The 23,465-nt window shown below is 39.5% G+C and overlaps 1 protein-coding gene across 11 annotated transcripts in view; it reads right to left on the bottom strand.

The window, feature by feature from the left end:
- Positions 1–23,465, bottom strand: part of SYNE2 (spectrin repeat containing nuclear envelope protein 2) — a 351,205-nt gene that overhangs the window by 97,555 nt on the left and 230,185 nt on the right. For all 11 annotated transcript variants that reach the window (XM_081228103.1, XM_081228110.1, XM_081228112.1 and 8 more), the window contains 8 exons: positions 21,435–21,557; positions 19,807–19,989; positions 17,342–17,473; positions 13,074–13,271; positions 12,396–12,470; positions 11,031–11,141; positions 4,604–4,720; positions 558–788 (listed from right to left, as the gene is read on the bottom strand). In XM_081228103.1, the coding sequence (XP_081084229.1) occupies positions 558–788; positions 4,604–4,720; positions 11,031–11,141; positions 12,396–12,470; positions 13,074–13,271; positions 17,342–17,473; positions 19,807–19,989; positions 21,435–21,557 (1,170 nt within the window). The remainder of the gene's footprint in view (positions 1–557; positions 789–4,603; positions 4,721–11,030; positions 11,142–12,395; positions 12,471–13,073; positions 13,272–17,341; positions 17,474–19,806; positions 19,990–21,434; positions 21,558–23,465) is intronic.

Raw genomic sequence — 23,465 nt, 5'->3', positions numbered from 1 at the left:
ATGACTCCCAGGCAAGGAAGTTTACATTCCTGCCCCTCCCCAACAAGAGCAGGAGCATTTGTAATAACACGGCAGCAAAGCCCTTTTATATTGTATCTGCAATCCTGCAAATCAGGATATTCATTTTCATTTCTGATGAATGAAAATTCAAAGAATTTAATATTATGCATAAAATTAGTATTTATTGAGCACTTTATATATACTTCATACACCAGACACTGATTTAGATAATTTATCTCATTTAATCCTGACAAAGTCTTAGGAGATAACCTACTCTATGAGGAAAACGAGGTGAGAAGTTAACTCCTACCAGTTCATAGTTAATGACTGGATCTGAACTCTAGATTCTGAGATCTTACCCACTACTATCTCCCCAAATACTCTGCTTACATAAATCATTTCAAAGAACTATCCTGAGAACAAAAAGTTGAGGCCAAGATAAACATAGGGGTCAGAGTAACAGGAAGAATCACACTGTTGCTTTAAAAGAAACTCACCCAGTCTTAGAAGGTGATTGGTGAAGAAGAAGACCACGAGCTCAGACCCATTAGGCTTACCTGGCACCCTACCAGCTGCTGTTCCACCACCTGCTGCATGTCTGCATCTAATGTTTCCGGCTCGAATGCCACGTTGGCTTGCTGCAGCCACAGCTCCAGCTCAGCCACCTGGTTCTTGCAGACATGGAGGACTTCCGCAGGCTTGGGCCTTGCTTTCTCCGCTGTGGCCTCAAAAGCTCCTTGCTCATCAGAAAAGCCCGGAGCTGCAACCTTGATAGGAGATGTGGTACCCTATGATAAATCCAAAGGCAATCCAGCGGTGAAAAGTTAGGAGTCCAAAACGTTCAGATTTGGACTTGCAAAGACCTGTGAACTTATAGCATTTCCCCAGTTAAAAGAAAAATAAGGGCAGAAGAAGTAAGAAAGAAAAGAAAAAGCCACCTCCACAGGCATAGCAATGATCACGTGACCTGGCGCCCCAGGTTTCCAAGCAGCTGATCTGCATGTACACAGGTACAGAGTTCTTGGGCACAGAGGACGCAAACAGGCTTGCAGTTCATTAAACGGTGGGTCCCAGGAGACAGGTGAGTGTGAGCGAGAGGGTATGCATGTGGGCGTGTGTGTCTGAAACATTTCAGCGAATTGGCCAGTGTTTAAATTTGCATGATGCATGATTAAGCAATGCTTACATTGCTGTGCGCTCTGTTCAAACACGAAAAAAGATCTTTACACACTGGCAGGGATACAAGGAAATACAGCTCACACTTTTAACTTAACATCTTCTCAAGTAGTTTAGATTATAAAATATTTTAGCTTCCCCCCCACCCCTGCTAGTACTTATCTGAACTTCTCCCTATTAAAAATAACTTGAGTCAAGTGATAAGCTTCACTGGGGTAATTTGGAAACTTTGCTTCTATTCTTCAGAGAGTGTCTCTAAAACTACTTTTCACCTTCTAAATACTCAAATATTACTGAGTTAAGGACTAGATGCTTATAGTATAGTATAAAGAAAGTATGATGTGTGATGTGTTCTTTTTAATATTGAAACACCTAGGTTGCTTATCGATCTGATAGAAAAATTTCTCCCAGGTACCAAGTGAAAGTATTCTAGGAATTATATAATAGATACTTCCAATTTGGAGGCAAAAGATGAATTGATACAGAGATATATTTGCTTCCCACATCTTCTTCCAGGATAGTGAAAGAGTATTGTCGACCCCTCTGGAGGAATTTCTTTAGGAATAAGGATTTGTGTTTTGCTCTACAAAATTAGTGATCTCCGTAAATATCTTATTCATTCTGAGTATGATGAAATGACAATGTTTTCTATATAAGGCTTTGCTAACTCCATCTCAGCATCTAATAAGGCACTATTTTGGCTAACTGAGAAATGGGAGCTGCTCACAAATGTGAGCAATATGCAACTCAAGTGCATATCTCCTAATATTTGTGGAATTTTGTTTAAACATAGAACTTTCGGTACAACAGAAGCAGACGAAATTGGTATGTGGTAACAAAAATATGCAGGGTATGAAAATACCACTCATTTTCACACACAATGATGAGGCTTATGAAAGCTGGTTTGGCAGAAGGGTCCTCTGAGTTGTACTCGTTCCCCTTGACCATCTATTAACTTCACATATGTTTGCCTTTTCTGCCAAAACGCTATTTCTCCCCTGCTTTTATCAGTGTTTTCTTCAAGAATCACCTTCCTAAGGAAGTCTTCCCATTGCCTTGCTTTCTCTGAAGTTCATATACAGATTTATATTTAGATTCACCTGTTTCAATTTTCTTTTTTAATTCTGATCTTTAAAAAAGCAACAGATATGTGATTTTACTGCCAGACACCAATTTCTAGTTATGTGATTTTACTTCCAGACACCAATTTCTAGTTATCTGATTGTTTTCTAGCTTTCAGATATTTCTATCTTAGTGGCAAAGATTTTGGGATCCTCTTTTTTGTCACCTGAGATAACAACCTGTTGATACAGATTAATTAATTAATCTGCAATAACAGATTTACCATCTGCCTTGCTTATTTACTCAAAAACATTCAAGCACCTATATCTGCCACACAGATGTAGAAAATGACAATATTTGATTTCTTAGCTTTCTCACTAACTCACTGAATTAATGAGGAAAAAAGGAAGCTGGATAACTAATCTCGGCTTTATTTGCTAGTTATTTGAACCTGAAAAGAATCCAAAGGTGACAGAAGAAAAAAAGATTATTTGTAACTGTAGAACTTCAATAGCTGAAGGTGGCCTGGGGAATGTGCCAGGAATCGGTTCACTCACCTCTTTTTATAGTTACAGAAATCCAAGTACATTTAATGTTTAATCAGTCCACACCCCTCCCATCCCACCACATTGCTTCTGAGAAGCTCAGGCCCAGATATAAATTACTTGCCCAAGGTCACACAGCTCTGAGATCTTTTAATTCTGAGTCCACAATTTTTTTCCACAATAGCACCCCTGTTGAATATCTTCTCCATACGATAACCCCAAATTCTAAAAGTACAAGTTATTTAAATGAAAGTTTTATGACTGTACATTTTGGAGGGCTAAAAAAATATGACCACAGGTATTTCTTGTTAGAGAATTATGTCATCTCTAAAGCATTAATGTAAACTGATAATACCCAAACTTTTATTGGGTTCTAGAGCTAGGCCACTGTGCTAAGACCATCTCATATTTCACACCCCAAACCCATTATTCCCAGCGCACAGATGAGAAAACTGAGGCTTAGAGAAGCTAGTCAAACTGCCTATGGTCACACAACTAGTAAGTAGAACCAGAATCCAATCCCTGATTTCATTATGCCTGGGGGTCTACAAGTCCACATTTTAAAAAAAAATTATTTTTTTATTATTTATTTATTTATTTATATTTATTTTTGGCTGCATTGGGTCTTAGTTGCGGCATGCAGGATATTCATTGAGGCATGCGGAATCTTTTGTCGAGGCACAGGCTTTTCTCTAGTTGTGGTGTGCGGCTTTTCTTTCTCTAGTTGTGGCGCGCAGGCCCCAGGGCGTGTGGGCTCTGTAGTTTGCCGCATGCGCGCTCTCTAGTTGAGGCGCATGAGCTCAGTAGTTGTGGAGCACGGGCATAGTTGCCTCACGGCATGTGGGATCCAAGTTCCCTGACCAGGGATAGAACCCACATCCCCTGCATTGTAAGGTGGATTCTTTACCACTGGACCACCAGGGAAGTCCCAAGTCTTGACATAATTCTCTCAACCCTCTGGCATCCAAGTTAGCCTCTCAGTTAGTGAATGTCATACTGCTTGATTTCTATATAACGCATCGCTGATCTAAGTAAGATCCATTTAAAAGGCAAATGAATTTTCTGGCTGTAGCTATATTTCATGCCAAAATACCAACCATCAAAAATATTTTACTGTCAATTCTACAAACAGGTGCACAAACCCCACCCCGCCCCACCCCCCATTTTATAAAATGCAAATCTGCCTGGCTAAAGTGCCTTACCTAAATGCATTTGCACAAATACTAAATATGCCACTGGGATGGTGTGGTGGCAGTTTAGTTTGTGAGGCCAAATCTGCCTTGGTTTCACATCTTTCAATACTAAATATTCAAATTAGGAAGGCAGAGTGGAATATTCTGAGTCTGACTCTTACTCCTCCATTTACCAACTGTACTTTTATTCCCTGAATTTTGATTTCCTCATTTGTAAACATATGGCAGATATTAACCTACCTTATTTAATCTGAGGATTAGACAGCAAATACAAATGCCTTTTATGTAATAGGCAGTTAATCAATATTAGCTCTCCTCCACTTTCATCGCCCCCATAAGTTATATCTACAGAAGAAAGAAGGAGCTGTTAATGGAAAGGCTAGTTCACCCTCACAAGCGGTGAGTGAGTAAAAAATCTTTAATTGCTCTGTACCACGCTTACTCTCTACGTAAACACCTGATGTCAAACCTTCCCGTGCTCCGGCTTGGCTGCGCACATGAAGATGTTAAAGTTCACAAAGACCTCTTGCTTTGCAATACAAAATATTGCAAAACACAGAGAGCTTGTCATCTCTGTGGGCTAGTCCAGGTATCTGGGCAGTTGGCTTGTCACCAACAGGGACTTACCTCTTGTGTTTGGTTGGGGCTCAGGGAAAATTCTGGGCCTTGCTCAGTGTTTAGTGAGTCTTGTGCAAAAATCGGTGCCATGGAACTATCACACATGCTTATTTTCCAAGCTGCCTCCTGCAAAGAAAAGAATCAGAGGTCCAGAAAGTTCCTGCCCTGCTGCCACGCAAGTCCCTCTTCCTGGACCTGCTCAGGTTACAAATCACCTGCTTTAAAAATGTCTAGAGAAGTCAGGTGCATTGAGAAAAAAAAGTTTGTTTATTAGGCAAAAAAAAAAAAATCAACTTCCTCAGGTTTGTCTTTATTTTGAAGACTCAAATTCTCTAAAGCTCTGTAGTTAATGAGGGACACATAAGGAATCTAGAGAATTACGTATTTAAATGGATAATTAAGAGAATTAAAATTAAATAAGATTATATGATAAAGCCCACATTTCTAATAATGGGGGAAAGATGAATTTTTACAATTGGGAACAACTACCTATCCATGAAAAACATAGCTAAATCCTCGCCTCACTACTAACAATGAATTTTAATTGTATCTAATACTTAAATGTAAAAGTTATACCATAAAAATTCTTGAAGAAAATATGAGTGAATCTATTTCTAATCTAGGAGTGGGGAGGGACTTCTAAAGCATGACAATAAAGGAAAAAAATATTAGTATTAACAACATAAATAAAATAACATGCACCACAAAAGACACTGTAATCTAAGTTAAAAGAGAAATAACAGACTGGGATAACATCTTGCAAACTGTTAATATCCTTAATATGTTTATTACTGTTATAAATCAAGTAATGAAGAAAAACTCAAATGGCATGAACAAGTGATTCATAAAAGAAGAATATGAAAGCCAATGAACATCTAAAGAGATACTCAAAATTCTTAGAATATATGCAATTTAAGCCACTGGCTATGTTTGGCTAAGAAATGTCCAATATCAGCCTAGGGTCAGGAAAGAGGCATTTCCATGCATTCCTGGTAGAAATAAAATTGATGTATTCTTTCTAGAGGGCAGTTTGACAATGTGTGTCACGTTTTAAATGGATGTACACTTTGATCCTAGTAAGTGTAACCCACTTACTAGGTCAGTCAAAGTTAAACAATGGGAAAATGAAATGTACACAAATATTTAATACAATGCAGTGGGAAAAGTGGATGATGTAATTGACCAATCTTGATTGCTCTACTTACAAGCTGTGTGATCTTGGACAAGTTAACCTGGACTTTATGAGCCTCATTTACTTCTAAGTGAGAATATAACCCAGCTCACTCATTCCTGTGATTATTAAACAAGATGACATATACAAAGCATCTCATAGTTCCTAAGAAAATGTTACTTTCCTGCTCCGCGTACTGAAAACAATAACTGCTATTAGAAAGTTATGAACCAAAAACCAAAGGTAAAGCTTAGATAAAATTGGAAAGGTAGGTTGGGATCATGATAAGTCTGGAAGTCAGGCTAAGAAGATTGCATTTTATTCAGCAGATAGTCAGAATCCAGGAAAGACTGGAGCTTAGCATGAACTGTTTTAGGAAAAGCCATCAGTTAATATTGTATAAGACATATAAATGACTAGAGGCTATAAATCCACTTAGAAGGCTAGTCTAAAAGTCTAGGGAAGAAGTTAACAATTGCCTGGAATAGGATGATGACAAAAATAATGGGAGGTGAAGAAGGATGTAAAGACAGAATGAACATCACTTGACCAGTGGATATGAAAGGTAAGACAAATGAGGTACATGAGACGACTCTGAAGTTTGTCTCAGACTCTGAGAAAACAGTGGTGCCACTAACAGACACTGAGGAATTAGGAGGAAGAGCAAGCATTGAAGGAAGGTTGGTAGATGGATCTGAGATGAAGAAAATACATTCAAAAAGAGAAATCTATCTGGAGAGTAGAAATGAGGAACAGATTTATAGGAAAAGTCAAGATAGAGATTTGATGTGGGAATCCCTGTCATACAGGTGACTACCAAACCTATGAGAGGGGAAGAAATTGCCATGAGAGATAACAGAGAAGAAAGAAGAGGACAAAACATTGGGGGAAATGCCTACCATCACAGAGATGGGTCAAGAGAAGGAGATGGAAGAGGGGCTGCAGGTAGATGAGACAAGAAAGTACAGAATTAAAAAAGCCAAAGAAACACTGCATTTCAAGAAGGAAGAGGTGGTTAGTGCTGAAGAGATCAAGAAGGATTAGGACTAATTAAAGGGTACTTAATTGATATGCAGAAGTCAACAGCAATTTAAGTATAGCAAGGGACAAAATCTTGATTACAAAAGGGGCCAAGAAAGAGGAGCACCAAAGTAAAGACATTTAGCCATAAATGAAAGAGGAAGCACCATGTAATTGATCTGGAAAGCAGGATCAAGATATTCAATTGAATTCTATCAAACATTTAGAGAAGAGCTATAACCTGTCCTTCTCAAACTCTACCAAAATATAGCAGAGGGAGGAACACTCCCAAACTCATTCTACAAGGCCACCATCACCCTGATACCAAAAACAGACAAAGATGTCACAAAGAAAGAAAACTACAGGCCAATATCACTGATGAACATAGATGCAAAAATCCTCAACAAAATACTAGTAAACAGAATCCAACAGCACATTAAAAGGATCATACAACATGATCAAGTGGGGTTTATCCCAGGAATGCAAGCATTCTTCAATATACACAAATCAATCAATGTGATACACCGTATCAACACACTGAAGAATAAAAACCACATGATCATCTCAATAGATGCAGAAAAAGCTTTTGACAAAATTCAACAACCATTTATGATAAAAACCCTCCAGAAGGTAGGCATAGAGGGAACTTACCTCAACAAAATAAAGGCCATATATGACAAACCCACAGCCAACATCATCCTCAATGGTGAAAAACTGAAACCATTTCCACTAAGAACAGGAACAAGACAAGGTTTCCCACTCTCACCACTATTATTCAATGCTGTTTTGGAAGTTTTAGCCACAGCAACCAGAGAAGAAAAAGAAATAAAAGGAATCCAAATTGGAAAAGAAGAAGTAAAGCTGTCACTCTTTGCAGATGACATGATACTATACATAGAGAATCCTAAAGATGCTACCAGAAAACTACTAGAGCTAATCAATGAATTTGGTAAAGTAGCAGGATACAAAATTAATGCACAGAAATCTCTTGCATTCCTATACGCTAATGATGAAAAATCTGAAAGAGAAATTAAGGAAACACTCCCACCTACCACCGTAACAGAAAGATTAAAATATCTAGGAATAAACCTACCTAAGGAGACAAAAGACCTGTATGCAGAAAACTATAAGACACTGATGAAAGAAATTAAAGATGATACAAGTAGATGGAGAGATATACCAGGTTCTTGGACTGGAAGAATCAACATTGTGAAAATGACTCTACTACCCAAAGCAATCTACAGATTCAATGCAATCCGTATCAAACTACCACTGGCATTTTTCACAGAACTAGAACAAAAAATTTCACAATTTGTATGGAAACACAGAAGACACCAAATAGCCAAAGCAATCTTGAGAAAGAAAAACGGAGCAGGAGAAATCAGGCTCCCTGACTTCAGACTATACTACAAAGCTACAGTAATCAAGACAGTATGGTACTGGCACAAAAACAGAAATATAGATCAATGGAACAGGATAGAAAGCCCAGAGATAAACCCACATACCTATGGTCACCTTATCTTTGATAAAGGAGGCAAGAATATACAGTGGACGGCTTCCCTGGTGGCGCAGTGGTTGAGAGTCCGCCTGCTGATGCAGGGGACACGGGTTCGTGCCCCGATCTGGGAAGATCCCACATGCCGCGGAGCAGTTGGGCCCGTGAGCCATGGCCGCTGAGCCTGCGCATCCAGAGCCTGTGCTCCGCAACAGGAGAGGCCACAACAGTGAGAGGCCCGCGTACCGCAAAAAAAAAAAAAGAATATACAGTGGAGAAAAGACAGCCTCTTCAATAAGTGGTGCTGGGAAAACTGAACAGCTACATGTGAAAGAATGAAATTAGAACACTTCCTAACACCATACACAAAAATAAACTCAAAATGGATTAAAGACCTAAATGTAAGGCTAGACACTATAAAGCTCTTAGAGGAAAACATAGGCAGAACACTCTATGACATAAATCACAGCAAGATCCTTTTTGACCCACCTCCTAGAGAAATGGAAATAAAAACAAAAATAAACAAATGGGACCTAATGAAACCTAAAAGCTTTCGCACAGCAAAGGAAACCATAAACAAGACCAAAAGACAACCCTCAGAATGGGAGAAAATATTTGCAAATGAAGCGACTGACAAAGGATTAATCTCCAAAATTTACAAACAGCTCATGCAGCTCAATATCAAAAAAACAAACAACCCAATCCGAAAATGGGCAGAAGACCTAAATAGACATTTCTCCAAAGAAGATATAAAGATTGACAACAAACACGTGAAAGAATGCTCAACATCATTCATCATTAGAGAAATGCAAATCAAAACTATAATGAGGTATCACCACCTTACACCAGTCAGAATGGCCATCACTAAAAAATCTACAAACAGTAAATGCTGGAGAGGGTGTGGAGAAAAGGGAACACTCTTGCACTGTTGGTGGGAATGTAAATTGATACAGCCACTATGGAGAACAGTATGGAGGTTCTTTAAAAAACTAAAAATAGAACTACCATATGACTCAGCAATCCCACTACTGGGCCTATACCCTGAGAAAACCATAATTGAAAAAGAGTCATGTACCACAATGTTCATTGCAGCTCTATTTACAATAGCCAGAGCATGGAAGCAACCTAACTGTCCATTGACAGACGAATGGATAAAGAAGATGTGGCACATATATACAATGGAATATTACTCAGCCATAAAAAGAAATGAAATTGAGTTATTTGTAGTGAGGTGGATGGATGTAGAGTCTGTCATACAGAGTGAAGTAAGTCAGAAAGAGAAAAACAAATGCTGTATGCTAACACATATATATGGAATCTAAGAAAAAAAAAAAGGTCATGAAGAACCTAGGGGCAGGACGGGAATAAAGACGTAGACTTACTAGAGAATGGACTTGAGGACACGGGGAGGGGGAAGGGTAAGCTGGGACAAAGTGAGAGAGTGGCATGGACATATATACACTACCAAATGTAAAATCTATAGCTAGTGGGAAGCAGCTGCATAGCACAGGAAATCAGCTCGGTGCTTTGTGACCACCTAGAGAGGTGGGATAGGGAGGGTGGGAGGGAGGGAGACGCAAGAGGGAAGAGATATGGGGATATATGTATATGTATAGCTGATGCACTTTGTTATAAAGCAGAAACTAACAAACCGTTGTAAAGCAATTATACTCCAATAAAGATGTAAAAAAAGAAATTCAATGCATTAAAGTAGCATATTGAGCTCAGTACAGGACGTCAAAATGTGGAAGATAAAGTTCTTGCTTTTCATGAAACTGTGTCAGGTCTATGCATAAAACTGTGATAGGTCATAACGGAGGTTCAAAATGCTATGGGAAAACAAAGGGAAAGAGGCAGGCAGTTTCTTGGAGGAGGCGGAAGTTGAGATGGGCCTTTGTGGATGGGTAGGAAGGAAGTCCACAGGCAGATATGGAGAGAAGGCACCCCAGGGAGGCAAAGCAGTTTCTGAAGAGATGGTCTGGGCTCTGGGTCCCTCAGCTTGTTTGGAGGGGTAGGGCCATGGGGGAGGGAATTTGTTAGGGAAGGGGAAACTGAATACTTCTGAGGTAGAGAGGAAAGGAAGCTACCAAGACAAAGAGACTGGAGATGCAGGTACAAGTGTAGCCCCGTGCCAAAGACGAATGAAAGGACTGGCCTGGGAGCTGGGGGAGGGGTCAGCCCTGGTCAGGAGGCAGGTGCGGGAGGTGTGTGGATCATAATTATGAAGAGATCTTTCAGGAGGAAGGGAAAAACATCATCTTCACATCAGCATGTAATAATCATTTTCTACAGTGAGGGCATTTGCCCTCTATTTTGAGAGACTGGAGAAGGTTTAGAAGGTCATAAGGAGCAAAAAGACTTATTAATTTACCTTCCATACTACTTTATTCAAAAAGAAAATGATGGGGAGACCTCTCACCCCAACTGCTCCCCAAAGAGTGGCATGTTAAATGCTTTAACCACAATGGTAAACCTTTCAGTTATCTGTTTTGTCAGTTTGGATTTTCACATATGGAGTACTTCTCAGCAAAATACTCTCCTATTATCACTAAGTGCACAAAAGAAATGCAAGAAATAGGTAAGTACTCAGTTGTCTTTGCTTTGTGCAGAGGTAACACTGAGAAGCTTAAAAAATTTTCAACCCCTGTAGGTTCCCTCCTGAAGCATTCTTTCAATGAGAAATTCTTTGCTTTGGCTTACTATCCCTGCTCATCCCCTACCCCCAACAAATGTGATATGTCCAGTATTACCTGAACCATCGTTCCAGAGGACGAGGATGACCTGTCTTCCTCCACATCCTTGTCATGCTTCCAGAGTAAAGATGGGGACCCGGAAGATGGCTCTGCTTTCTTATCTCCACTCTGACACAGCAATCAATTGATTAGCAAAGGGAGGTGATTTCCTACCATCATAACAGCATCCTCCTCATCTCTTTTATATGACTCAGTTTACCAGAGAGTATAACTGCAGCCCTTAATTCCACCCATCCCCCTATTTGTCATCGATTTCTTTGGCTAACTACATCACAGGAGTCCAAATGTGGTTGCTCTTCCTAAAGCCTAAAAAATATTCTTGTAAGTTGGGATTCAGCTCATGTCACACAAAGGGGATCTTTAAAACAGTGCTTTAGGAATTTGATCTGCTTTGGTAAATGTAACCTCAAACGCTATCTTTAAAATAACAGCCTGATGAACATGTATTTTTTGATCGTTGTCAAAGACAAACAATGAATATTATAAACATATCAGTTCAGAGGCAAATACAGGTCTCAAATTAGAATTGCACTGAAGTGCACTCTTTTTTTTTGGTCCTGGTACCTCCTCCACTCTCACAATTCTCTCTGCTGTGAAGGGGCATAATCAGATCATAAAGTTGTCTGATGGTCAGAGTGTATAATAAGCCTCACTTCTCCTTGTCCGACCACTCAGCCCCACGTGTCCTAGTGATACACGTGAAGGACAACAGGCTGTTCTGTGTGACCGTGGAGCTACTAAACAATCTATAAAATGAGCAGGGAGAATATCTGGTGGTTACGTGTGAGACATTAAAAATTGTAAATTGCTGCAATTTTCTTCCCTTTCGCACAAGACCCACTATCACTTTAATTCTTAAAGTATGAAATGGAAATTGATATCAGGAAAGACAACTGGTAAAGGTCTCATCCAACCAGTTCTGATGGAGTAATAAGGATTCATAGTAGGGTTAGTTGCTAATACCATTCTTTGTGTCCTTGGCAATGCTGTTTCAGACTAAAAAAAGTAATTCAAATGTGGAAAGATAAAGTTCTATAAAGCACACTAGGAGTGCCAACCAAACAGCAGAGAAAGTACTCAAAACTCCAGAGAAAGTACTCAGAAGTCAGGATACGACAAAGAACTTCATCTTCTCCCTTCTGCCAACAAGTGTGTCTGAATTACATTTATTCCACTCTGGCCTGAAGTAGGTTTAGATGCACTTAAACATTAATAACATAAGACAACTACTTCAATCACCCTTACAAACTACCAGCATTGAATTTAAAAATCCTTACGTTTCCATTCATTTTAAGATCTTCTCATTGACCTTTTAGAGATTACTGTTCTAACAAACTTGAACGAGAAAATCATTTTCCTTACTTCGCTCTTCAGGGAGGTTTCTTCCGCTTCTTCCTCGACTGCTGGCAGGAAGAACATGGAGCCCGTTCTGTTCAACTGAAAGGCACAGCACAAAGACTTGCAGCCGGGTTGCCGTTCAATGTCACCAGGATCCTGGCCTGGCCGCATTTTTACGTAGCTAATTTTTTATTTACTTTATCCAAGATGCCCACCCACACAAGAAGCCTCGGGGTCTAGCAACTCTCAGCTCATCCAGCTGAATATCATGACTCACTCAAATCTTAGATCTCTTTCATTTGCACTGCCTTCTGTGGCCCCTCATCAAACAATTCAAGAATGTGATTCATTGATGTGGATTCAGAGTGGGCTTAGAGAGGTGCTGTGCCCGTTTTTGAGTTTGAAATGGGCTGTTTAGTAGGAAGATACTTCAAAGGGTAGATGCCACCCACCTACCCATGGAATTTCATAAGCACCTCCTTAAGTAACTTGTGCATAAGAATTCTGGGTTGAGTCCAGAACAGACACACCCTAAGGATTAATATTCACTAGTGAATAATCTCAGGCAGAGTATTTCCACTTTTAAAAATTCCTGTACTATAGGCCATATACATAGATGCCACAGGCCTTCCAGGTGAAAAATACTACCAATTTAAAGCTCTGGTGGAATGTGGGACCAGCATTAACTAATGTCATACCCACCTTCCATTCAGAAGCATCCCTCTCAGCCCCTCCATCCTTGTCCGATGCTTTGGCTGACAGCATTTCCTTTTCTAATTCTTGCTGTTTTTGCTGAAAATGCTGGTGAAGTTTTAGTATGGCAGCCTTCAAGTCCACCAACAGGTCTTCTTTTTTCTGGTTCAAGCTCAAAATCTGCTTTTCCGTACCTTCGATTTCTCCCTGTGCAGAAAGAGTGTTTGCATACCTTTGGGACGTCTGATACCTTTGCCACAGGAGCCTACTTCAATCGGTACAAGGGATGAAGATTTTTCTATGCTGTGCGGTTGGCAGAGCCAGGAGCCAGTCCCTGGTACAGTAGAGCTCCTCTCCATCCGGACTGTGTTTCTAAATGACCTGGGGCGGGTTTATAAGCTCCCTTATAGGATGCCTTAGCCTCACCTGACACCTTGTCAATCAATCTCTAGGGGTCAAGAGGTGGCTAAGAAATTTGTAACAATCTCCACAGGTGACTGTGGTGTGCAGTCAGGGTTGCCCCACTCCAGTGGTCACAGGACTGACTGACCAGAATCCGCAGGGTCAGGGGCCATGAACCTGCACTTTAACAAGCTTCCAGAAGATTTGTACGCAGACTAATGTTTGGGAACCGCTGAGAGAAAACAAGGCTAGAAATCTCACACTTTTATTATCACTTTTGAAGCCTTCTTTAGTATTACTAAATACATTTACTTTTTTCTCACAGCCAAAGCATCCTAACAAATGGGAATAAATAAGCCAACAAGGGTACTGTGAAGTGTAACTTGTTATGGGAATGATGAGCAGATGATTCCAAGCTTTAAAAGATTACTTTAGGGCTTCCCTGGTGGTGCAGTGGTTGAGAGTCCGCCTGCCGATGCAGGGGACACGGGTTTGTGCCCTGGTCCGGGAGGATCCCACATGCCGCGGAGCGGCTAGGCCCGTGAGCCATGGCCGCTGAGCCTGCGCGTCCGGAGCCTGTGCTCCGCAACGGGAGAGGCCACAACAGTGAGAGGCCCGCGTACCACGAAAAAAAAAAAAAAAAAGATTACTTTAAAATTTTGTATGATTGACAATGTGGGAATAAAATTTCTTATACGTGGTAGAAGTACAGATGCCCACTGTCTGTCTAAAAGGATTACAGAATTATAGAATCCTAGATTTGGAGGAAACATCAGGTGTCGTCTTGTCTGACATCTTCCTCTTTAGCACCCTGAAAGGCATCATTCAAAGCTTGAGCTTTATAGCAAGTGCTGTATCAGAAGACAACCTGCTCCTTTTTAGCAAACCTTTCACATATTGGAATTTTGTCCCTAATGTATTCCTTAACCCCTCAGTCCATTCATTCATTCCTTTCTTCCTTATTTCTTTTTTTAAAAAATTTATTTATTATTTATTTGGTTGCACAGGGTCCTTAGTTTAAGTGGCAGGCTGGCTCCTTAGTTGTGGCTCTCTGGCTCCTTAGTTGCGGCTTGCCAGCTCCTTAGTTGTGGCATGAGAACTCTTAGTTGCAGCACACATGTGGGATCCAGTTCCCCAAACAAGCCTTGAACTGGGGCCCCCTGCACTGGGAGCTCGGAGTCTCAACTGCTGTGCCACCAGGGAAGTCCCATTTCTTCCTTATTTCTTTTTTTCCATCCATCCATCCTACAGATATTCATAGAAGCATTATTTTTTTTTAGAGACAAAGAAACTCAACATGTCTCCACCTATAAGTGAGAGTTCTGAAGTCCAGAGAAAGAAGGTGATTTTTCCAGGGCTGCAGCTAGTGACAGAGCCTAGACCTGGACTTCTGACACCAAGCCCCCATGGCTCTTATGCTACTGCACACATTCCGACACCAATACCCCTATTCTGTCTGAAGTTAAACTTCTTTTGATTGCTTTGGGAAATGATAACTTAATTAAATCTGAGTTGGCTGTGGTGTGTGTCCCTTTTCAATAAACACTAAACTTCAGAGGAACAGTGCCTCCTAACAGGCGTAATAGTACAGCCATTAGAATAACACTTACAGAAACAGACTAGTCTGCAGAGCCACTGGCATTATGGTGACAGAGAAGGGCACAGAGCAGCCATTCTCAAAGTGGCATCTGCAGACCCTAGGGGGTCCACACTCCATGAGGTCAAGATCATTTTCATAATAATTCTAAAATGTTACTGGCCTTTCTCACTGTGTTGACATTTTTCTCTGTGTGATGTTGCAAAAGCAATGGTGGGTAAAGCTACTGACACAGTATGAATCAAGGCAGCGATATCAACTATATTAGTAGTTACTAGATGCTTCACTATCATGAATTTAACTGGAAAAAAAAGCCAGCTTCACTTAAAAATATCCTTGATAAAGAACATGTATTTTTAATATTCTGTATGACAAAGTGGGGAGCCTGCATAAAGCACTTCTGTTATATACCAAAGTTTAATGGTTGAGGAATAGCACTCATGTGATTAAGTTTCAAGCTAACCTATCCATATTTTTCTCATAGAATACTATTTTTACTTGAAAAAAAAGATGGTTGTTAAACTATACATACATAAATACATACATATATATGTAATATATATATAAAGATTTTTCTGAAGAGGTAGATGTTAATATTAATAAATGTGAATTTTTTAATATCGGCTGCTGGAATGTGTCATCATTTGGAGGATCTACATGACTAGTCAAATAGTATTATCCAAATGATCAAACATGATGTTATAAAATCATGCATGGTTGGAGATCCATTCTAAGTACAAGACAGACCAATGGATTTTAATGTAAGAGTATGAAAAGTTCACTGACATGGCTTCAAATTCCATTTAACAATGAACCTCTGAGTAATTTGACTTGTTGGAGATTAGTGTAGTTTCAAAGAATGTCCACAATTATTCAAAAGGGTTATTAAAATATTTCTCTCTTTTCCATGTACATGTCTTTGAGAGGTTAGATTGTCTTTATATACTTCAAAGAAAACGACATACCTCAATAGATTGAATGCAGAAGATGAGAATCTAGCTGTCTCCTAGTAAGCCAGACTAATGAGATTTGCAAAAATGTAAAACACTGTCACTCTTCTCACTACATTTTACATTTCTGAGTTTTAATATAAACACAAGCTCTTTGGGGTCTTTTAATTTTTTTTTTAATTTTATTTTGTGGACCTCAGAAACACAGAATTAGATTAATCATACTCCCTGCTTCACAACTTGTTTTCATCATTGTCCATGCATGGTATGCTCTTTTTTTTAATAAATTTTTTTAAAATAATTAATTAATTTATTTATTTTTGGTAGTGTTGGGTCTTCGTTGCTGCATGTGGACTTTCTCTAGTTGCGGCGAGTGGGGACTACTCTTCAATGCGTGTGCAGGCTTCTCACTGCGGTGGCTTCTCTTGTTGCAGAGCATGGGCTCTAGGCGCACAGGCTTCAGTAGTTGTGGCAGTGGGCTCAGTAGTTGTGGCTTGCTTGCTCTAGAGCGCAGGCTCAATAGTTGTGGCGCACAGGCTTAGTTGCTCCGCGGCACGTGGGATCTTCCCGGACCAGCGATCAAACCTGTGTCCCCTGCATTGGCAGGCAGATTCTTAATCACTGCACCACCAGAGAAGTCCCTGGGGTTCTTAAATTTTTTAATGTAAAGGGAAATTTGACACTTTTACAATACTGAATCTTTAATACCCTGAGTCTGCCTTATTGAGTCCACCACTTAATAACTGTGTGTCATCTTGGACCCCTCTGTACTTCACTTCACACATTAAGAAATTTGCCCTACATCTCACAGCTGGAAAGTGGTGTAACGTGGCTTTGAACACATCAAAGAAGATGCTTTTGCCTACATCAACTTGATGGTAATAGAGAGTTAACATGCAAACCACTGTCACTGGGTCCACAGGACATTGTTAATTAGGGCATATGGAGAGACTACTTAGTATACGGAACTCTTTATTACAACAGCATTCAGTCTTTACTTCTAAAGCCCAGCCTGCCTGACCCCTATGCCAGAAAGCTAGCTGGAAAGCCAGGTTGTCCAAATACCATGTGTTATATCAGTTTCTTTGCTACCAGCCAGAATGCACCAAGTTGAGGTTAAAGACACTTGAAGAGACTTCCATTATGATAATTATATAATAACCTATTTTATGTAATAGGAATGAAAAGTAAATACACACATAAAATACCTTCAGTTGAAAGAGAGAAGTAGGAAATACACTGTACCATCAAAAACGGCTTGTAGACACCAACAGCTTAGAAAGTGATTGTTGAATAAACTGCTGGAAAAATGAATGTAAGAAATATACCTGTACTTGTGGCAGGTTGGCAGCTCGGTCTGGTGACATATGTTCATGGGAGAATTCAGCTGAATAATTATTTAAGATCTGTTTCAATTTTTCTATTTCTTCATCGCATTCATTTGTCTGTTTTATGACTATCTGTAAAATAACCCCCCCCAAAAGAAGATCAATGGGCTACTTCCAATGTCTATCTCCATGACAAACTCCAATCAATTATATCAATACACAACCATACAGATTCCAATAGGAAATGGTAACCTCAATTCAGAGAACAACATTTGTAAAGCTGGCACCTGACCTTCTTGCTCCACTTAGATGCTAGAGCACCTTGGCTTCAAGTCTAATTAGACATACGTTTGTTCTTAAGTATTCCCAGTCTAATGCGCTTATTCTGGGAAGCATTTTATAGCATGTTAACATAAAGTTGTTAAGTTTATGAAATTACTGATATGTCACACACACCATTTTAATACATATTCCTTGCAGGGCTTTCAATACACAGAAAGGTGACAATCCTGATTCAGAATGGAAAGGGCATGTGATTTGAGAAATGATGGGTTTTCCTGGTCCAGACACATCCTCACCTGGTACCCTTTGGGATCTGTGATATACATTTCATGGTAAGAGGTTGAGGTTTGAGAGCAGTCTGAGTTTGCAGAACAAGGCAAAACCAGAACAGTACCTGGAATCTAGTGTTAAGGGAATAGTACAGCTTGAACCTACTACCTGTGTGCTAAATGATATGGTCAAAATGTGATGAAAGATAAAGAAATGGACTTCAAAAGAAAATCTAGATATTTCCTTGTATGCTCCACAATGAAACAAAATGCGTTTTGAAACTACAAAGTTTCTGGCCAACACAGAATTCTTCCTTGTATTTTCTTTAATATTTAACTATGATTTTAGCTGCAGGCTGGAAATCAATAACTATGTTTGCTGCACACACCTGTTCCCCAGCCCTCAGTAATGAGCTACATCCCATTACTCCCCCCAAAAGTAATTTGTCTTATTTTCAACAATGAGAGCACTTACAATTATCTAACGTAGAAATGAAAAGAAATGTACCATATTTTAATGATTTTCATTACCACTGGCTTACTTAGCTTTGAAATACCTGAGATGACATCTGATTTCCACTAACACAATAAGATGGAAAATTTTAGCAGCACAGTTTGATGTCTAACTTGGCACAAAACCTAATTTCCTCTTCTACTGCCCCCCCTTTCATCTTGTGAAGGAGTCACTTTAAAGCATAGTTAGGACTGTTATTTTCTTTTTCTGACCAGGAGACCAATAAAGCACAAAAAGATTAAAAGTAATAGATCAAATTTTCTTTGGGTTTTTTTTCTTCTCTTTATATTATTAAAAAAAATAGTACATTGAGTACCAGATCTTTTTTCTCCCTGTGGATGTTAGGAAATGATGTCAGCTGATCAGTAGCCAGGCCAGAGAGACTACATGAGCTAAGACTCAAACCAGAGATTACAATATCCTCAAATCTTAGGAGAACAGAGTGACCACCAAATGTGAATGAAATTTAAGAGGGAGAAAGAGATAGCAGTTTTCTTCTTATAACCAGGGGATGGATGGGACGGAGGAAAAATAACCTTTCCTCTTACCCTGACACACCTAATCAAGAAAAGTAGGCAGGAGGGGGTGTCTACCAAGTGGGCTGAAAAGTCTGTGGCTCTTTCAGCAACTTTCTTTCCCTGTAGGAGTGTTTGTTGATATAGGAATACCAACCAAAGTAAAATGTAATTTCTATCTAATGATAATTCCTGACTTGAGACAGGAGATCAATCAATCAAAAGAATTTTAAAAAGCCCTCAGGGAGAGGCTAGAAGATGTCATCAGTTAGAAGGAAGAGACCTCGATATGAAGAATAATACAGGAGTCTAGAAACTCAAATTCTTTTCTTATCTGTACACAAATTAATCTTAACATACGTTAACTCTGGTCTTTCAGAAAGTCATCTGACCTTTGGACACTAGTCTCCTAATGTGTAAAAATAAAAATGGCAAAGTGCCTACCCTACCTGTAATCGTGTTGGTAATAAATTGAAATGATTAATAGGAAAGCAACTGAGAGGTATAAAGAGATTATTGTGGGTCTGTCAGCCTTATGAGACTGCATATGCACTGTTCAGGTTGAATCTCTTCCCACAGCATTTTACCCATGTAGATCTTCAATAATTAAAGAATGGAATGAAATAGAACAAAACTAGACTTTAATGTCTTCAACCAGAACAAGAATAAGAGCTGAGAAAAATCACTTTAACCTCATTTGAGCAACAAGATACTCTCTTATATCAAATGCCACCTCCTGGATAATACTGGAAGAGACCAAAAAGAATCAACACAGGCAGCATCTTATTGTCATGGGAATTTGACCCACCCAACCCTTAAAACAACACCAGGTTGTGCTGAATATTTTCATCCAATAAGTTGGCTGTCATCACAAAAACCACTCACCTTTAATAACTCATTTTGTTCCTGAGTCACATTTTCCAACAGTTTTATATCTTGTAAAAGCGGATTTGTCCGCTGAAACACAGGCAGAGGCTTCATTCCTGTCTGGGGTAACCTCAGTTCCACTTGGTAAGACACGATTTCAGCAATGGTTTTCTTCATGGGATGTATATTTTCCAGTATGACCTTAGATAAACATGGTACACAAGTGAAAAAAAAAGGCCACTCCTAAATCTATTCAAAATTAAACTTTAGTCCTTATAGTTTTGAGTTTTAAAACAGTGTCTTAGCTCAGGTTGAAAAGAACTAATATATTACTTGTGATCTGGCATTTAAATAAGGTCTCAGGAAAGAATGCCTGGGGCAAGAGTACCCTCCCAGTATTACATGATGCATTTGGACAACCCTTTCCTTCTTTCTCTCCTTCCCGCCTCTCTCTGTAGAACTGTTATGTGCTTCGTGTGTTGTCACCAGGCAGTAAGCTGTGGAAGGGTAGGTACTGCCTCTTATTAACTTTCACAGCAACTGCACCCAGCACAGGGCTTCCCACATAATAGACCCTCAAAAAATGCTTATTGAATTGAACGGAACTGTCCTGCCAAATTTCGTAAGTCCCAAAACTACACTTCTATTTTGTTTTAATGACATCTGATCCATAGAAGTCTGGATTTACATAATGAATAAATTAGGAGAGAGTATTCACTTTACTAAGTACTTCATATGTATTATTTCATTTAATCTTCACAACCACCCTAGGAGGTAGATATCATAACTTCCCTTTCACAGGTAAGGAAATTGGGTTCACAGAAGTTAGAAGATCCAGGTGAGGGCACACTGTAAGAGGCAGGGTCAGGATTAGAACCCAGGGCTGCCTGATCCCAAAGCCCATGCTCTTAACTGGTAGGCTGAGGGGGAAGCAACATCTGTATGCTGTTTAGTATGTCCCAGCTCCTGTGCTAGGGGCTCCATATACATTATAATTGTCCAACATAATCACCACAATACCAATGTACAGATATGAAAGCAAATCCAAGAAATGTTAACCAATCACTCAAAGGCACACAGCCAGTAAGCAGGGCAGTTGGGGCTGGAACCCAGTTCTTCTGACTTAGAGGCTTAAGTGCTTGGACTATTAAAACCTGGGTTTGACGTGAAGGAAAAACTACCAAACCTTGAAGTTTTAGGAAGAAATTAAATGAAAAAATAACTTATAGGAAAATTATAGATACATAGATAGCACTAGAAATATGATTTAAAATATGATATTTATAGTCATTCATATCTATTTCCCAACTTTACTTTGCTCTTACTTTAGCAAGATTAAACACTTTTTATCACATCATATTATTACACATTTTAAAATAGGCATAGGGCTTCCCTGGTGGCGCAGTGGTTGGGAGTCCGCCTGCCGATGCAGGGGACACGGGTTCGTGCCCCGGTCCGGGAAGATCCCACATGCCGCAGAGCGGCTGGGCCCGTGAGCTGTGGCCACTGAGCCTGTGCGTCCGGAGCCTGTGCTCCGCAGGGGGAGAGGCCGCAACGGTGAGAGGCCCGTGTAATGCAAAAAAAAAAAAAAAAATAGGCATAGTAAGTATTAAGAGAAAATATTTTTAATAATGATCCATGCTTACCTCCCCATGCTTAAGGTGCTCTTCAGGTGAAAAATCAAATATTTCTTTTGATAGCAGGATAGCTTTGATTTTTGAAACTCTTTTCTCCATTGATTTTACTTCCGTTTCAATGGCAACCACATCCTAGAATTTCAGAAACAAAAAAACACACTCATGCAGTATATGTTATATGTTAATAATCTTTCTAAAACACAATTTACTGCCATTTATTCTATTCTCATATTTAACCAAAATATGTTTGCCACTTATATCTCTTCAAAACTAACCAAGTGCTACACAGATAATGTGGACTGTTTTCAATAAAAATGTTGTCTGTTAGTAATAGCATACCACAATATAAAGCATTGCTTATACTTACTGAGTTAAAAGGTCCTCATGGGGCCAATTTTCAATTATTTATGCTATGAGAACAAAAGTAGTATGCATCTGAACAATTCTAAGTAAATTCTCAAATATCTAAAAACTCTTTAGATTTATCTTTGGAATGTCTTTAAACACTTGAATACAAGTGGGTCAACGCTGAAAAAATTCCCACTACTTTAAGTAAAACGATAAAGTCACCCTTGGGAAACAAACACACAAGGAGCTGGAAAATTGACAGATTTTGTTGCCAATTCCCTAACAAACTTTTGCTGTGTGGAGAGTCACTAAATTACCTTATAACCTACTCAGATTAATATGAACAACAGATCATTTATCCAGTGGCTATTCTCCCATCAGTGTCAACTTCTAGAAAGTGGCCAAGAAACTTAAAAGTGAAAATGCTGCAATTTGTGCTCTCAAACCTACATATGTATGAATATGTGCTATAAAACCTACATATTGAAGTCCACTCACACTGTAAGAGGGCCTTCTGACCTTTAGAGCTTTACGGAGATAAACTGAAGCAAAAATAATGCAGGGAATAGGAAAAACTACACAGAAATCATCAAAGGATTTCAAATTATCACAACTTGGAGCCATTCAACGTAGGACAAACATAACTTCATATAAGCAAATGAAGCAGTAATTATAGTAATTTATCTTCATATTATGAAACATTCAATTATATTGAAATTATTTTCTACACCATATGTTTAAGAAAGTATATAAATGTATACAATGTATTTTATGGTAATTTCCATGAAAAGTTGTAGAAGCATTTAACAATTTTGGAATAAGCTTCAATAACCAAGAATATTTAACAAGTATGATTCTCTGAAGTTACATAAGTGTGGTGCAGGGAATGTAACTGAGAAATAAAAGGTAAATTATTAAGACTAACTGCATCTGCCTTTGCTGTGTGACTCCATCCTTAAATAAATGCCTCACATGTTTCAAGCCAAAATAAATAAAATTATTTAAAAATCCAGTGGCTGGGTCTTCCCTGGTGGCGCAGTGGTTGAATCTGCCTGCCGATGCAGGGGACACGGGTTCGTGCCCCGGTCTGGGAAGATCCCACATGCCGCGGAGCAGCTGGGCCCATGAGCCATGGCCGCTGGGCCTGCGCGTCCAGGAGCCTGTGCTCTGCAACGGGAGAGGCCACAGCAGTGAGAGGCCCACATACCGCAAAAAAAAAAAAAAAAAAAAATCCAGTGGCTGGTATACAGCAGCCCCTCAATAAATATTTGCTATTGGTGACTGAAGACTTGGGAAGTTATCTGTTTTAATTCCCTCTTTGCTAATCTGTGCTTTAAATTCAATAATATTGTACTTCCCTGGTGGCACAGCGGTTAAGAATCTGCCTGCCAATGCAGGGGACACAGGTTCAAGCCCTGGTCTGGGAAGATCCCACATGCCGCAGAGCAACTAAGCCCAGGAGCCACAACTACTGAGCCTGCATACCACAACTACTGAAGCCTGCATGCCTAGAGCCCGTGCTCCGCAACAAGAGGAGCCACCACAATGAGAAGCCCACACACTGCAATGAGGAGTAGACCCCCTACGCTGCAACTAGAGAAAGCCCGTGTGTAGCAAAGAAGACCAAACGCAGCCAAAAATAAATAAATTATTAATAAAAAATAAAATCAATAATATCTCCTCTCTGACAAA

Source organism: Mesoplodon bidens (genome assembly GCF_964165515.1).
Source record: "Mesoplodon bidens genome assembly, chromosome: 3".
NCBI lineage: Eukaryota > Metazoa > Chordata > Mammalia > Artiodactyla > Ziphiidae > Mesoplodon > Mesoplodon bidens.
Note: the sequence above shows the minus strand (reverse complement) of the source record. Positions and strands in the feature narration are given on the sequence as shown.